Raw genomic sequence first — 17,770 nt, 5'->3', positions numbered from 1 at the left:
AGAGCTTTGTCTGTGAATACGCCCGAATAAAGAGTCACTCTTTTCAACAAAGTATATTTCCATAAATCATACATTTAACAATTTAAACAAAGTTAAACGATAAAGCTATCACTTTCAAAGTCCTGAACACAGACTCTGTTTTCAACTGAAAAGTGCCATAAAGTCGTCCTCGCAACACGACTTGTAAATGTCAGGAAAAGTCCGCTGTGTCAGAGAGCGAGTGCCCGTGAAAAAGGACCTGACATTTGACGACCTCATACACTCCATAGTGGATGAATGTATGTATTTTAACACATCTGTTAAAACAATTTTAGGAATAATAATAATGAATAATGATTGTAAAAAATAATCATATTCATAGGGACAATAGCACGACCTTTCAAAACAGAGTTACGAGGTCTTTTACAATAAAACAAATAATGCTAGTGTTATAATTTAAGTGGTAAAATACAAAAGAAAATTTGAAACATAATTTAAACAGCTAAATTAAAAAGAAATACAACATAAATAAAGGCTTTAAAAAGAGAACCTCAAGCAGAAAGTTGTGTCAGTTTTATGTTTACATGCCTTTTACATGTCGGACATCAATTGTAACAAATCGAATTTCTTCTATTCGTCATGCTAATGCTGCATTTATCAAGCTCGGGTAGTTGTTGTTGTCACGCAATCACATCATGCAACACTTGGAAGCAAAACAGTGGAAAGTTTTGGAAAGAAGCCACACTTTTCAAATCCACAGACAAATACAGTCTAAACCAAGCAATGCAATTATAGGCATCAGGGAGAGTTGGATCACTGCGCAACAAATTACGTGGTTTTTTTTGTAGTGCTCACTTTATATCAGACACAGAATTCAACATATAACTTATCTTGATGGTTGTAAGTGTTCTCCAGAGTAGAGTTTCTACAACGTGGGGTCAGACATAAAGGTCAGATAAATTCAGTTTGTCAAGTTCTGCCAAATATTGCTTGATCTTCACGGATTTAAAGAACTCTGGAAGCTTGAAACCCGCACTGACACTTACTTTTGCTTGGGTTTTTCCTGCCACCGTGGCAGTACGAACAAACTGAGTCAACAGAGTCAACTGAGTCGGATTCAAGCTGGTACAGATGCTCTTTCAGCCCCAGCTTCAATCTGGAAATAATTAGTTTATTTTGAGACAGATTTTACGCTCAAGCTGAAAGGAGTCGATTTTGAATGGCTTTGTGTTCAGGCTCATATCGTATTAGCAGGTGACGACTGTCGGCAGGAGCCTGAGCACAGTCTCATTTGACCGTGTTAGTTAAATCATCTGTAGTCGCTTCATGTCAATGGTGTCAGACATTAATTAACCACAAGAGAAGATTTCCTGGTTCACCTCGGCTGCGCAAACACAATAATTAATGGAGGACAAACGTGATCGTAATCACAATTGTTTTTCCTCTGACCCCGTTCATTAAGCTCCTCCCTGTGGCCTTTCACAGGGCAGCATTTAGGCGACACATTACAAGCACAGTTCCCCTTAAGCATCTGGAGACTGACCCGAGTTCACGGCTAACTCTGCCACTGAGACCAGACGTTTGTCCCTTCACCTTCTCCTGAGGACAGGAAGAGGCCTGGAAACACCGCAGTGCAGCGCAAGGGTTATGTCCTCACTCTCCCGGGTGTTCTTCGCTTAGAGGTCAACTACTGTATGTTGAATGGAAAAACAACAGGATCTGTAACAGGCATGACTCACACTGATCCAATCTGCTCCACATCCTCCGTCTACGACTTTACCCTCTATCGCTACACTCTGATTGTCTGTCCTGCTTTCACTGAAGACACTAAAAGAAGCCAAAAGGATTCAAGATTGTACTAAAGAGAGCAGAAAACCAGATTAATGGGTTGCTTTGTATTTGCTGGAATGATTATAAAGGATTATTGCTCACGCTAAATGTTCTTTCTTAATGTCCGTCCTTGCCTAATGTTCATTTTTAAAGCATAATTTGAACGTCACTGGTGAACTTGCTGGAAATTAATCCAGTCATTAACCAGTAATCTGTCCAAAATCTGTGTCCAATTCACACGGTATAATTGCACATATAAAATATAATGGCCTCCAATTAAGCTGCCAGACGTTTAATTGTAGCTGCTCTGTTACTGTTACGTAACTGTCGCTGCACAAGTTGTGAAAACCTGGAGTGGAAATGTTTCAAATCATTCTCTGCACATTTAGAAGTCAACAGTTAATAAGAGATTGAGGAGGGAGAACCCTAACCCTAACCCTTATGGAGATGTGCAGAGATAGAGCTGGGTGTCATCAGCATGGCAGTGAAAGTTTAAACCATGGCAGCGAATAATCTGCCCAAGGAGGAGTGTAAGGAGAAGAGGAGAGGGCCAAGGATGGAACCTTGTGGTACACCGTGGTTGACTGGGAACATAAACCCTGAATGAATGGTGATAAACTGTTTCCCGTCAGAAACGCAGGAGTGGAACTTGACCGTTATAGCATTATGAATTTTTTGTTTTCCTCCGCCTAATAAAATGCAACAGTAACAGTGATGACGCACAAAAATTCAACAACACTGTACAATAAACCTTTGGGTGAAAATAGTATTTTAATTAGTCATTTAGCAATATTTATCAAACGTCTGAGAACAAAGAAGTATAAATGTGCATGCATGCGTATTAATAATATGATTATTCATGTAATTATTACATACAGTACAAAAGAAAACCGTCCAGTGACTCCGCCAACGATTAAATCAGTCTACCTCTACTTAAAACTCATTAGAAAGTGCATGTGCAGTGTCAGGATCTCCCCGCAGAGTGAAACAGAAACACGCAGCCTGAGAGCAGCGCGCAAAGACAAATGCTCAGTGTGACTCAATCAGCACAGATTATGAACACAAGGAGGTCAATTTATTAATGCCAGCGTCTGTTCCTCACATCCCCACGCCCCCCGGCTGATTGTCTTTCATATGCAGCACTGTTTAATAGCCACTGAGTGTCACGGCCGCACAATGAAGGTGATGAATTATGAGGATTATAGCGTAATCAAAAGATGCTGTGGCACGCTGCCAACAAGGAGAGGGAGGGAGGGGCGCTGAAGTGGGGAGGTATAAAAGAGACAGTGAGGGAGTGTGTGGACACAGAGTGAAGAGCAGTGGGGTAGGAGAGAAATGTGAGGCGGGAATATAAAGAGAGAGAGAGCGAGAAAGGGTGAAGGACATTCCTTTATGAAATACGAGGACAGTGCAGTTAAAGGAGGTAAGGATGCATCTGATTATTAAAAATGTTTATGTGTTGTCAGTCCTGTATTTCATTTTGGATTATATATCACAGTGTATTATAACGCCTATGTTTAAAGTGCATAGACCTGTAATTTGATGTGTATTATAATCTTATTTAATCTAATAACTTTAAAAAAAAAAAAATTCTGATTGTTGTGTACAGTTTTGTGTGTGTACTAATCCAAATCTGTGTGTGTGTGTGTGTGTGTGTGTGTGCGTGGGTGTTTGGATTGTGTTGCGAGTGTTTCTTCGGTGGATGCAGAAATGTTTGAGCGTTCCCCTGACAAACGCTGATGGATAACACAGATGTGTAATCTGAGTGTGGGGCTCTGTCCAGCCCTAAAACCTAAAGACAAAAAAAAAACAAAAAACATGGAACATATCTTTACACACTTAATAAAAAAACATACTGTATTACAGTTTATCACTAAAAGTGAACTTAAATGTCTTTTTGAGTAAATATCGCTGAGTTAAAAAGAAAATTAAGTTTGTGTTTACTCCCAACTTTTGATCCTACTCTTCTATTTACAACAGGAATTTGTGCTGTTGGACTTCCTGGTGTGAAACACACGTTACCAGAGGTGAAAGGTCGAGGGTCAGAGAGCGGAAATGTCACTGAAGCCTCTTCTCCTCATCCTGGGAATCACCGCAGCCACTGTTGTTACCGCTCAAGGTCGGTGTGTCTCACCGAGTCTCCATGTTTATGAGCTTGTTAGTGACATGCGTGTTTCTAAAAAAAGCCACGCCCTCCCTGCAAACATGCACACATGTCCGACAGCAGTCAAAGAATGACACCACGTTCCCAGCTAAGTGTCAGTGTTTAAATAAAACTCGCAACTGACTTACAAGTTCACTTAAAGGTCAAGCAACTACCCATAATTCTGTTTATATGAGCATAGAATCACTTTAAAAATTAAAAGATCGTTTGATTTCGTAGACTTATATTAAATCTTTTGTTAATGTCTGTTGCAGAGTCATGGAGAAGGGACAACAGAAAACCTGGTCCCTCTGTCTACCACTCTGAAGGTAATGTTTGTTCTAAACCACTCTGAAGTGTACACGGTGATTTTGTTACTTGTTTAATTCGTTGTCATCCGTTCCTGTGCTAGTCGACGTGTTCATGCCACGTTTTGTCCCCGTGCTCTGAATGTACCCAGAAAACTACGAGTGGACCACATGGTTCAATGTCGATCACCCCGGAGGTCGTGGAGATTATGAGCAGCTGGACGCCATCCGCTTCTATTACCGCGCCCGAGTGTGTCAGACACCACGGGCAATTGAGGCCAGAACCACGGAATGGGTTCCCGCTCGTGAGACTGGGGAGAAAGTCCATGCGGACCCCACTGTGGGTTTCTGGTGCCTGAATGAGGAACAAGGCCCCGAACGTAACTGCTCCAACTACGCAGTCCGCTTCCTCTGTCCCAAAGGTTTGGTTTGGAACACCTTTGTTATTCATCATGCTACCAAACAATTTCCAAGTTTACAGACTTTATGGTTTTAATAATATTTAAGCTATATTAGATTTCAGTATGAACATCCAGGGCACCTGGGGCACCTGGTCAGACTGGGAGCCATGCTCTGCTGCCTGCGATCAAGTGGGGATCCAACTTCGTTCCAGAAACTGCATTTCTCTCTCTGTGCCTTGCGTTGGGCCTAAAGTAGAAGAGAGAACATGCAATGGACCCGAGTGCCCACAGACAGGTGAATTATCACTTTAGTCTGATAAACACGGGGGATTTTTCACAAAAGGGAACATAACGTTTGTTTAACTCTGCCGTTTAGATTGTTCCCTACGTTGTGTGATTGGGAGGGCGAATGCCGAGTGTGACGCCTGCCTGTGCGAAGAGCACGTCCTGTTGGGTTCCGTACGCGGAGCGGGAGGTCTCACTGCTGAAGGAGCCACCATCACTCGCCACGGCAAACTCCTCACCCTGACTGACCACAACGGACACTTACGCATCCCCGGCATCTGCCCCGATGGCAACACCACACTGACCATCAGCCTGCAGGGTCACGCCACCCTGAGCGTTGTTGTGCCACAGAGTACTGAACGCACATCGGTCGTAAGTGTCCAGCTGAAAAGAACAGGTACAATCAATATCTGTGTATTGGAAGTTTGTCGACGTATCAGATTTGCTGTGAGCTGCATCTTTGTAATTTCATCCTCAATTGTGATTTGTCAGAGAAACTTCATGTGTTGAGCAACCCTGAGAGCAAGGCCAGGAGGGAGGGTCAAACCACCGCCTTCTGCTGCAAAGTGACAGGAACACCTCAGCCAGACAAATACCAATGGTATGATTCATTTTATTTATCAACCGCAAGTCTGTAATCCTCCGTAGAGAATTATTTTTAATTACATATGTCCTGCCTGTGTTTCCTTGTGTGTGTGAAAAAAACAGGTTTCACAACAACAGTCTCCTGGAGAAGCAGACGGACAACACCTTGGTCCTAAAAGACCTGCATCCTGAACAGGCAGGGGAATACTACTGCAGAGCGAGTGGTCCATCTGGAGCCATTAAGACCAAGCCAGCAACACTTAAAATCATAGGTGCATTGTCATTAAATGTATAAATGTACAATATGCAATGTCGGCCAGTGATTGTGACAGCTAATACCAGTCAACTATTTTAGCGAGTCACAAATGAAAACAGACATGTAACATAAAGTTACTTACTCCTCCATTGAAGCCCTTTTGCGTCTCATAGAGCTCCCAATCAATATTAGCCCTGGCCTTATCGCTTTCCTTGTCTGAAGCCCTTTAAGCAAAGAACAAAGATTAGTACTTTGCAGGTAAAACCATAGAGTTGACTATTGCTGGACACTTAACTACTCTTGGTTTGTTACTCACTGTCGATTGTTGCATCAAATTGGAACTCTTAACCATGAAACATAGGTCATATCCTGAACTCAGACTTTCAGAAAACAATAACATGTTGTGAATATGACAAGGGAGTGTTCAAGCGAACACAGCAAACAAGCCCATTTGAATGAAACATCTTTAATCTTTACACAGGGTCTGGCATTTCCTGTGGTACTCAAATGCAACGGCCAAACTGGCAACCAAAACTGAGGTCTGATAGAGACTCAGAGAGGAGTGTGAAATCACTTGGTTAATATTTGTTTTCTGGTATCTTGAGAGGCGGAATGTTGCATATTGCACCTGTAAACACACAAGACGGTGATGTTTTAGCAGGAAAAGCACAGGTGTTACTTCACTTTATGTAAGTCAAGGCAGTGTGATGGTGAACCAGCATGGACTTAATGGGTATATTGTATTTTGCAATAGAATAGTGTGATAAACTTTAAACTTTTTTTTTTTTTTTCACTCTCTACATCTCAAACACAGGTAGAAATGAGCACTCGTGTAACCCCAACCCGGACTCCCACCACATCCGCCTTCCACATGACTGCTACCAAAACAGCACAGACTCATTCTACTATGATGTGGGCAAGTGCCCTTCAAGTACATGTGCTGGACAGCTGGACAATGGTATCAGGTGCAAGGACAAATTGTCGTACTGCTGTGGTGTGGAAAAGATGGAGAAAAGACAGCTAACATGCCAGGGCTACCAACTTCCCATTATGGTGGTGATAACGTGTGGTTGCCAGAAATGTGTGGACACCAAAGCTATTGTGTATGGCAGGGCCATTGCTGCAGATAATGATGAGCCAATGAGGTTTGGTCATATCTTTATGAATGGAGTAAGAATCAGCCGCACAGGCTACAAAGGTACCTTCTCTGTTCAGGTCCCTCCAGACACAGAAAGGCTAGTCCTCACTTTTGTGGACAACATGCAGAAATTTGTCGACACCACAAAGGTTCTTCCATTTAACACCAAAGGAGGGGCGGTTTACCATGAGATCAAACTTCTCAGAAAGAAAGTACCCGTCACCATCAGCTCCACAGACACCAACATGCTAGAGCTTGGAGAGGTGGAGGGTGAGGAGGCAATGGTTCAGATCCAGATCCCTCCCAATTCTTTTTATAAAGAGAATGGAGAAGTCTTCACGGGTAATGTCAATGCTAGTGTAACATTTCTTGACCCAAGAGACGTCTCCACAGCTGCTGCAGCTCAAAGTGATCTAAATTTTATAGGAGATGAAGGAGATACCCTGCCACTGAGAACCTATGGTATGTTCTCAGTTGACTTCAGGAGTGAGGAAAACAATGAGCCCCTGAATGCAGGTGAAGTGAAAGTGTTCCTGGATTCTGCTCAGGTTAAAATGCCTGAACACCTCAACACCATGAAGCTCTGGTCATTGAACCCTTATACTGGCCTTTGGGAGGAGGAGGGAAGTCTACAGGTGGAGAAAAAAAGAAGAGGCAAAAGAGAGGAAAGAACCTTTCTGATTGGTAACATGGAGATCAGAGAGAGACGGTTGTTCAACCTGGACGTTCCAGAGAACCGCAGATGTTACGTGAAAGTAAGGGCCTTCCGTAGTGAACGCTTCATGCCCAGTGAGCAGGTGGAAGGAGTCGTAGTGAGTCTCATAAACATGGAGCCCTCAGCTGGCTACTCCACAAACCCACGTGCCTGGGGACGATTTGACAGCGTCATCACTGGGTCCAATGGCGCCTGTCTTCCTGCTTTCTGTGACGAACAAAAAGCTGATGCATACTCTGCATATGTCATGGCCAACCTTGGAGGGGAAGAGTTGGAGGCAGTCCAGTCTTCTCCCAAGCTCAATCCTAATCTCATTGGAGTGCCGCAACCATACCTGGGGAAACTGAACTACAAGCGAACAGATCATGAAGACCAGAGAGTAAAGAAAACAGCATTCAGCATCAATGTGGCAAAGCCAAGCCCCAATACAGCCGAAGAAAGCAATGGACCAGTGTACCCATTTGAGAGATTGAAAGACTGTGAGGAGGCCCCATTCAGCGCAGCACACTTTCGTTTCTCGAGAGTGGAAGGAGACCGCTACGATTACAACACAGTGCCATTCAATGAAGATGACCCAATGAGCTGGACAGAGGACTACCTAAGCTGGTGGCCCAAGCCCATGGAATACCGGGCCTGCTACATTAAAGTCAAAATCAGCAGTCCACATGAAATCAATGTGCGTTCCCACAACATGGGTGGCACCCATCCCAAGACAGTGGGCCAGTTGTATGGCCTCCGTGACACCCGCAGCATCCGTGACATGGACCAGGCAACTGTCTCAGCCGTTTGCCTCGAGTTCAAATGTAGTGGGATGCTGTACGATCAAGAGCGTGTTGATCGTACCCTGGTGAAGGTGATTCCACAGGGAAGCTGTAAGAGAGACCAAGTCAACACAATGCTTCAGGAGTATCTGGTCAACCACTTGCCTCTGGCCGTCAACAATGACACCAACGAGTTCACCATGCTAGCACCTCTGGACCCCCTGGGCCACAACTATGGGATTTACACAGTGACAGACCAGGATCCGCGCACAGCTAAAGAGATAGCACTTGGACGGTGCTTTGACGGCACCTCTGATGGTACATCTCGTGTCATGAAGAGCAACGAGGGTGTGGCGCTGGCCTTCACCTGTGGAGATCGTGAGGTGACACGACAGAGCGTCTTCCAGGCTCTGCAGAATCCCCAAGGTCAGACGGTGACCAGCGTAGTGAGAGGAGAAGGCAGGCAGAACCGACGCCGGCAGAGGGCCAACGCACTACGCAACAGTCGCAGACGTAGCACCAGAAATCCCACGGGAAAACGCAAAGAAACCAAAAACTGACTACAAATGCTCAACATGGAGACAAAATAATTTTACAATGGCACAACTTGATAGCGTGAACCTTATACAATTATGTACCGACTTTTTTTCTAGGTGAATATGTAACTAAACAAAACTAGGCCTGTTTCTCGCAACTTCTTCCCAAAGTGGTGTTGCCATTATTACACATTTTGTACTGTATTGTGGTTAATATTTACTTGAAACTGTAAATAGAGTATTTATTACACATGCCTTAAAAAACCGTGAACATGACCGAGATGCCGTGTTCTTGCATAAAAAAAATCTGCGTTGTTGAAAACAAACACGGAAACAACTTCTTCATTTTGACCAGTGATTTATTAAATTAGATGTTTATAAAACACTGCAGATGCTGTATTCCCCATATTGTAATGTATCCAATTGTCCATGTAACATTAAAACTGGTCAGCTGTTACAAAAGAAAAGGAGACACCCCTTTCAACTAACTGTAGCCCATATGAAGACATGGTGGGGTGAAGCCCATAAACCCCCGCTCCTCATCACACTTGATACAAGCCTGCAGAAGCAATGATTAGGAGACCAAGAGTACCAAGTAAATCCATTTCCCTGATCCATACTTTTTCTGAATTAGTACAAATCAAATTAGTAAATTGCTTTTGTCATGCACAAAAAATATCTATAAGCACTCGTTGCTTCAATTTTTCAAGGATATTCCAGAGATGTTATCAAGAGAATGGCTGTGAAGTTTTAGAGTCACGTCGATTACACTTGTCGTCTATCCCTTTTATCTTACAATGAATGTCGTGTGCTCTCTGTAATATTACAACTACTTACATGATGCATCGGACTCATCACACACAATGCAATCCTTCCAGAGATAAAGGTGACTAATGTACTGAATAATTGTTCTGCTTTTGGCAACCAAAGTTATAGATACTATATACTTCCCTGTGAGAAAACCAACCACAGGTAAGTGAGACCTATAATATATACATGACATTCTGGTTTACGAATTTGCATAGAACCTCGTGTTTCTATGTCAGTACACTTATAACTGCAATACTATATCTGCCATTTTGACAGAGGCGTCATTCATTATAAAATGAGCCCTGCAAAACTCAGACAACAGCAGTTACAAAGTATTCTCCATTGAAGCTGGATCACCCAACAGATACTAGATAATGAGTATGTGTGTGAGAGTCGAGGCTGAATGAGACAGACAAAAGGCAATTCCATATGTATGAACACAATGAGTTGGTGAGACGGGATGCTCCCTGGTATAGTCCCTCTGGTCATTGAAGCAAAATGATGGGGGCAACACATAGTTCAGATTTTCCAGGATGGCACTGGACAGCATGAGAAGGTAGAGCTGGATTTCTATAGGGTGGGAGAAGAAAAGGGCAGTGGTGATGGAGCCAGCGTCACATGAAGTCCTCATAGTCTTGGGCGTAACCACCATCAAACTGTGCATAGTCAAGGTCATCTCTCAGCTGTGCTTTCAAACCGCCACCAGCTACTACCCCTTTCTTCTTCTTCTTTCCTTTGTTTTGCTGAAAAGACAAAAAAAAAAGAAGCTAATTGAAACAGTCCATAGTGTACATTATACATGGGATACAAACTTACAGAAAAACAGCCTTTTCATTTAAACAGAATTCTCTGGGTAAACATTACGACAAACTCCATGATTCAAATGTATACAACACGCAGCATTCATAAGACATGTTACATGTTTCACTTGAATGAATCATTGTAGATTTAGTTTCATAACAGGAACCACATGAATGCTACATGACAAATTAGTTGACATCAACCATGAGCACACAGCAGGCGATAAGGTGGGCAAACAGCACCCCCTACTGGCCGTGAGCTAAATATCAAACTGCATCGAAGATAAATCATGAACACAAGCATGCAGTAACTCACTTTTTCTTGTTTCTGCTTTTCACTGAGTAGGACTGAAAGGGAATTACTGACTTTCTTCAAGTCCTCTACTTCCACTGCAAGAGAGAGAAGAACATCAGTCATTTGCCAAGCCTGCTTCAGCAGAAACTGTGTAATGATCAGCATTGTTCAGTGAAAAACGTGGTGATGGACTTACATGAAATACAGAGTTCCCGAAACAATGAATCCAAGAAACTTGAATAATGCACAGACTTTTCAAAATGGGATATCTTTTCTTTCAGCAATTTTTCAAACTCTGTGAAGTCCTCTTTGGACGATGGACACATGGCATCGATCCCAGTAACATTGGTGACACCTGCAAACAAAGAAGCAGTATAAAATCTACCCACTAACATACTAAAAAATAAATCTGAGCTTATAGCAACATAAAATGGGACATAGGCAATACAGGTTTGTGGTTATTGAGTGAGTATTGATTGTTTAAAAAACATCGACTTCTGGCTAATATGGTTATTAGATATTTTGTAATGTCGAAATACCAGTATCTCACCCAAAAACAAACCGTCTCAAAAAGCAACAGTACAAGAACACTGGGCATTTGTTTATATTTACATTTTGTTTATCATATATTAGTTGTCGAGGAAAATATGCAATTATTTGTTAAGCATGTTCAGAGGTACACCCATTTTATCCCTAATGGTTCTGCTTTTAGTAAACATGCACATTCAAAGTACAAGCTACAACAATGGCTTTCAGAAATGCTAATATGTTGACATAAGTGGTAGCGAACAGCAGAAAAGGGTCCTGAACACAACACAGGCCTACATATATTCATATAAAGGATTATACAATATATAGTCCATAAAAATTCAGCATTGTGTGTTGTAAACTACCGTATTGTGAGCCGTGACGTTCTCTTACCAAAAGCATCGTTTGCAAGTTCCAAGTCTGCAGCCTCTTGTAATTTCTTCACTCTTAACTTCTCTTCGAGCTGTTCTTCAGGAGTGAGCTCTTCTTGCTGTAAAACAAAGATACCAAGAAATCAAATTATAGATACCAGGACAGAAAACTGTGAACGCATGTGATTTAGAAAATAATAATAAAAAAAGGTCCTCACCTCAGTCTTCAGCTCCTTCTGTTTTAGCTCTTCTTGTTTTTTCTTTAACCGATTTTCTTTCTCTTTAATTTTCTCAATCAACTTTTTCTTTTCAGAAACCTTAGTCTCTGAAATTACAAACGATGAAATAATGCAAGGAAAATTACTATTTAGTAATTTAATTTATTTGCAATAAAATGAACAGCACATCAAAGAGGACAGTAAATACATACCAGGCTTTTTTATCTCTCCTTTTTTCTCCTCTTCCTCCTCATCATCCCAATTGTCCTGCAGATCAAAATGTTGGGGACATTCTGCATTTATTTTACAGGTTACACGGGCAACAAGCATACAAGAAATCAAATGAGACTTGTGTCAATTATGTGGAAAATAAATGAATTGTTTGGGAAGATCTAGAAAATTAATTAAAATCACATTTAAATTAAATGTGCTAATTAGATACATGGGTGACATACCCATTTACTTTGGTAATTTTGCACTCACAGACATATCTACATATTCCTGATCACACCAGCATTTGGTGTGACCAGCAAGGTGGACAGCCTAAAACTGTGCAACAGGTACAGTCAATGAAATTGGAAACAAAAGACTGCAACACTGGATAAACCCATTTCCATCCAGGCCAATGAGACAGAACGTATACTGATGCCCATTTCCTGGTAAGCCATGGAGAAATTCCCATTAGTTAATAGTAAAACTGTTTCTAATTTGAATATTTAAAATTAAACAAATGCTGTTACAAACAGTCTCTAAGATGCAGCAGCCACATGGTTTGTGTAGCATCAACAACAGGAATGGTATTTTTGTTGAAGTCATATTGACCTGTGGTAAAATGTGCCTACTTCTCACTTGATTTATAACATCAGTTAACAATTTCCAGAGAAGTTAATTGTTTCAATTGGAAGTTTAATCTTTCCTTAGAACCTGATGTTAATTTTGTAAATACTGCTCCCATTTAGAGAAAAACAGACTATCAAGAACAGCATATAAGTGGATGCCAGTGTGATTGACAGCTGGAATTGTGCAATAGGAGCCTGGTTGTAGGTGGCATCTGAATTTCCCATTGTGAAATAGTAACATGTCAGTCAAAAGAAAAAAACACTCAACCCCAAACATTATGAAATAAAAACAGCCCCTGTAACATTTTTAAACCTTTCAGGAGCTCTAAAATAACAGGGTGGTGAATAAAATGAGTGTGGAAGTAGTATTTCAGTTTCACTTTCATTTCAGCTCCCTAAACACTGGCTAATTTGATTTGGGGGCAGCCCGTGGCCAAGTGGAAAGGGAACTTGACTTGTAACCAGAAGGTCGCCGGTTCAAAATCCCCACCCGGCCAAAAAGGGCTGGGGTACCCCTGAGCAAGGTACCCAACCCCCCAATGCTCCCCGGGCGCCACTCAGTGTGGCAGCCCACTGCTCCTAATTCTAGGATGGGTCAAAATGCAGAGGAATACTTTCCCTAAGGGGATTAATAAAAACGAACTAACTAACTTTAATTTGGGGATATAAAGTATATCTGTCTCCGTAAAAACACCTTTACTTGACATTCATTTGAAACACCTCATTCATGATCATTTTTTCTCATTTTCAAAACACTAGCAGGTGAAATAATGTGTTCTTTTGTCTGTCAGATTTAAAGAATTTTAACAGCATAACAGCCAACACGTCTATTTATTACAAGGTTATTTCAGAGTTATACATACACACACACACACACACACATATATAAACCTTTCATGTTATACAAACTACTGGTATTGAGAAAACATTACAAGGATTGAGAAAATTATCAAACAAATTCAAACTGGTTTAAGATCCTGTGTTGTTCTCCAATAATGTCTACATATAATCATTGTTAATCACTAGAATCATTTCATTCAACACTTCCCTATTGAAAAGCACAACACTTAAATGTACATGTAATAACTGACTCAAATTTAAAAAAGGAAAAAAAAGCTTCGCATTACTCCACAAGGCGGCTCTGGTATTTGTGAGCATACTATAATTACAGCAATAAATCAATAATATCCCCTTCGGTATATAGAGGTAATTAGAGCAACTGACAGTGTCAGCACCTGGTTTACCACAAATCTGTTTATCCTTCGTGCCGAGTAAAACCGATTTAAACAATTGAGGACGTGAAATCATCACTTTTTCTATATAGGCTACCATATGTGACAAAAAAAACGTTAACAATTGAAGGGGCCTTTACCAGCGCGTTCTCTATGTTTCTGCCAGTACAACATTAGCCTCCTGCGCTACACCAACTGCTGAACAGCATCTCTTGCAACACGCCTACTGTAAGAAACTTCGAGGCCTAGTTCTTGGCTCGGTTGAGTCATCGACCCAGATGATGATGATGATTTCATCCGCTCGTAGCTAAACTTTGTTAGCAAGCTAAAGCCGCCTCATGGCAAACGAAACCGTGGGAATTCGGGACAACACACATATGCTATATCTCCTACAGCCATTTTGAACAAACAACGTTAAGCGAAAATGGCCTTAACGTCACAACACTTGATTCAACAAACAGACACTATTGTCGAGATAACTTAACATACGCGCTAATTTTATATGCATGGTAATATAAGCTAGCGAGGGTGCTAGCTCGGTGGCCCAGGAAGACGTTAGCTTCAAGCTACGTTAACCTAATTTAGCTCTGTTAAGTCTTCAGAGTTGAGAATGAACGTCAAAACATAAGATTACACCAGTGTTGTTAACCAGTAGACAAACATTAAGTGGCAACGCTACGTTACAGACGCCCAGAGTTAACTAAGCTACAGTTGATTTGGTCTGCCTGTTGGTGCCTCATGAGTTAGCCACCAGCTAACACGGGCTCGGTTGGGATTGACAGGCAGCCACAGCCAGCGACGAAGCATGGCAGCTCAGCCGGGGCGACGAGCGTCGTAAACTACACATTCACCGGTGCGGTAAATCGCATTCATTGAGTCAAATACCGGTGGTTAACTCCCAGCTCAGACTGTTTGTCATGTACATTTTACCTTAACATCTTCCTCTTCGTCTTCGCCTTCCCATTTGTCCAGCACTGCTGCTGCTGCTGCCGCTGCCGCCGTTTTAATCGGCTCCTCAGGCTCGAAATTGTCAGCGTCTGTAAAAACAAAAACATGAAATTCGTCAGGCCAATCCACATCTAACGACAGGATCTCACAAGAACAGTGTCGGGCTGCGGGGATGAACACTGTCCTCAGAGCGGGTGGTGAACAGACAACTATTCTCTCCTACTTAGTTTCTTACCCCAGTCCGCCATGTCGGCTGTGTTGCTTGTGTTTGACAGGCTCACAGTGGAGTCAGTGCTGCAGCCCGCTGGCCACGCTCTGAAACAGCTCCCACACGTTGAACGTCACTGTCAGATTGTCTAATGTCCTCACTGCCCGGGATCACTGGAAGAATCAGACAACAGCATAGGTCAATTTAATTCGTTCAAACATACGAAGGCTATTATTTGGCTTGTTGGGCAGCCAATAGTACACACTTCGACCCTGGGCGTCGCAGGGGGGAGAAGTTAGGACTATTCCAAGGGCCTATCACTGAATGGCCCTCAAACAGAACTATTGTTTATTACTTAATTTTTTAGTGTACCTATCATAAGAAAGATATGGTGACCACATTACTTTATCATAATTAAAGTATCCTCATCAAATCGGACTCAATATTACTTATAAGGTAAAAATATATACTCAATATAACTAGATTTTTAAGACTTGAATAAGAACAATCAGTGAAAGAGTGAGAGCCATTCATCCAGGCTAAAGAGATATGTTTTTGACTCTTTCTCAAAAGAATCAGCAGATTCAAGACAGAGTCAAGGCAAAGGCATTTGAAAGCTGTGGTGCTACTGCTCTGAAAGGAACAACCACCTCTGGTTTTGAAATTGGTTTGAGGAGCCACCAAGAGGCTTTGATCTGAAGATCTGAAGAGGTCAGCGGTGTAAGACGGGGTTTATACTAAATACTAATGTCTTAAAATGAATTCTAAAATCAATTGATTGACAGCCAGTGAAGGGAATACAAAACCAGGTTAATGTGTTCCAAACACATAGAAAGGGCATTACAATAAACGAGAGATAAACACAATGGATCATGTTCTGGTGTTGAAACCTTTTGCTATGTTCCTCAAAAAAACAAACAACAAAAAAACTAGTTGCCTACTGTGGCAGACCAGTGACATTCTCACACATACATACAGTACATGTCACTAATGGCACATTTCCACCGGCTCCACTCTTGGGTTGGGGGCCTGAAATTCAGTGTTCTGACTGCAAATGGAACTCACCAGGGAGCCTGTGTTTAAGTGAAGTGACCATAGACTGTATATAAAGATGGACAACGCCACTGGTTGCAAACAGAAGTGTGCTTGAATAGAATTTTCCCCGAAGAGTTAATGGTCTCAACTGCTAGTTCCAGGTCTAGTTTTCAGGTTACCTGGCACATGCTCGCATCCTGTCCACAGTCAATTGTGTCGTACTGCCGATTTTCAAGTTGCATCTCATATTTGCTGCAGAATCTATTATCATACGGTTGACTCAGAACTCTACAGTACATACTGCTCCAGTTAGGCATTTTGTGCAGGAGTTATATAATGTTCACTTTTTCAGAAACATTACCTTCAGTGACTTTGATCTAAACTGGTTTTAATAACTTTGATCTTAAACCTTTGATCAAGTACATTCTAGTGTAACGACAGTTGGCATTTGTGGATATCAATTTGCATTCTCTGGTTTTTGTTGTTCTTGTTTATAAGGGATTTTTTAAAAGAAAAAAATGTTTTGCGCACCTTATCAGCTCAACTCAAGCACTTTAAAAATTGTCAGTCATATGTTTGACAAAAATGTGTGAAAAAAATGAGGGATACACATTATTTCAGGCTGTTTCCCATTTCTCCACTGTAAAGCACACATATTGTAATAACCTAATGTCTTTAACACATAAGCCTCAAAACTTTTATTTTTTGCTTATTTTAACCATAAAAGGGCCTCCAAATGTCCTGTGAGTAAGTGCTTTTTGCCCATTTTCCCAGATTAACTTGCAATATCTGGCAATTATTTACAATTTACTGCATGTTAAAATAGCGTATTAACTATTTATAATTTTATTTAGAAAAGACACTGTAGACCAGATTTTGTGTGCTAAATTTGAACAGAATAAAAGATATTTAAAATAACACTTGTTTTTGTCTCAATGTCCAAAAACAGGCCAAACAATCGAAACTATGTATAGGTGTTTCTCCAACTCTCTCAGAGAGACAGACGATAACACAAACCGTTGTGTAATTATGGAAATACAAAGTACACTTGCACAAACGTGTCTCTGCGATACACTCGGTGTTAAAGGGTTGAATATTTGAATATTTGAACGTGAAGAGAGCAAAATGTCATGTCAGAAAAACAGACACACATCTATAGTTGTTCGTCTTTTCCTGAACACTGGAACGCTTTGACCTTTTGACCTGAAGAAATAAAGTGTATAAAAAATAGATGTTTACATCTATGTGCAGATGAGAAATAGGTGAGCAAAAGTCATTGAAAACTGAAGAGTGGCATATAACATGTGATCCTAAAATGATTCATGGGACTGATGATTAGACCATCTTAGGTTTGAGACCAGTTCTGTGGCATTCACACGATCTGTCCCTGAATAATATGTCTGTAAGTCTCTGTATATCTGGATTTGTTGTCATGCTGTGAAATGATTTTGGGCTCAGAGGTTGTGGATCAAACATTTGCACATTGGTTTTGTGTCTTTATCGTGTGATGGAATTGGAAATAACCACAACACAGAAGCTTGATATATAT

General features: G+C 41.3%; 2 protein-coding genes across 3 annotated transcripts; one reads left to right on the top strand and one right to left on the bottom strand.

Annotated features, from left to right (window-relative positions):
• Nucleotides 1–3,133: 3,133 nt before the first annotated feature.
• Nucleotides 3,134–9,213, top strand: LOC122778465 (cartilage intermediate layer protein, nucleotide pyrophosphohydrolase). 2 transcript variants are annotated; one of them, XM_044040413.1, is made up of 9 exons: nt 3,134–3,232; nt 3,790–3,928; nt 4,228–4,281; nt 4,413–4,682; nt 4,768–4,956; nt 5,038–5,343; nt 5,439–5,547; nt 5,655–5,803; nt 6,602–9,213. In XM_044040413.1, exons 2-9 carry the CDS (start codon nt 3,865–3,867, stop codon nt 8,959–8,961), a joined length of 3,501 nt encoding a protein of 1,166 aa, XP_043896348.1. In that variant the 5' UTR covers nt 3,134–3,232; nt 3,790–3,864; the 3' UTR covers nt 8,962–9,213. The 2 variants fall into 2 exon arrangements, with proteins under 2 accessions (XP_043896348.1, XP_043896349.1); XM_044040414.1 differs by having other exon boundaries at nt 3,135–3,232; nt 4,777–4,956.
• Nucleotides 9,214–9,278: 65 nt separating this feature from the next.
• On the bottom strand, nt 9,279–15,321 carry eif3jb (eukaryotic translation initiation factor 3, subunit Jb). The gene is made up of 8 exons (XM_044040433.1): nt 15,214–15,321; nt 14,961–15,067; nt 12,172–12,226; nt 11,960–12,066; nt 11,764–11,860; nt 11,039–11,197; nt 10,864–10,937; nt 9,279–10,490 (listed from the first exon to the last, which is right to left on the bottom strand). Exons 1-8 carry the CDS (start codon nt 15,224–15,226, stop codon nt 10,362–10,364), a joined length of 741 nt encoding a protein of 246 aa, XP_043896368.1. The 5' UTR covers nt 15,227–15,321; the 3' UTR covers nt 9,279–10,361.
• Nucleotides 15,322–17,770: the final 2,449 nt, after the last annotated feature.

The sequence above is a fragment of the Solea senegalensis genome, linkage group LG12, assembly GCF_019176455.1.
Source record: "Solea senegalensis isolate Sse05_10M linkage group LG12, IFAPA_SoseM_1, whole genome shotgun sequence".
Classification (NCBI taxonomy): domain Eukaryota; kingdom Metazoa; phylum Chordata; class Actinopteri; order Pleuronectiformes; family Soleidae; genus Solea; species Solea senegalensis.
Note: the sequence above shows the minus strand (reverse complement) of the source record. Positions and strands in the feature narration are given on the sequence as shown.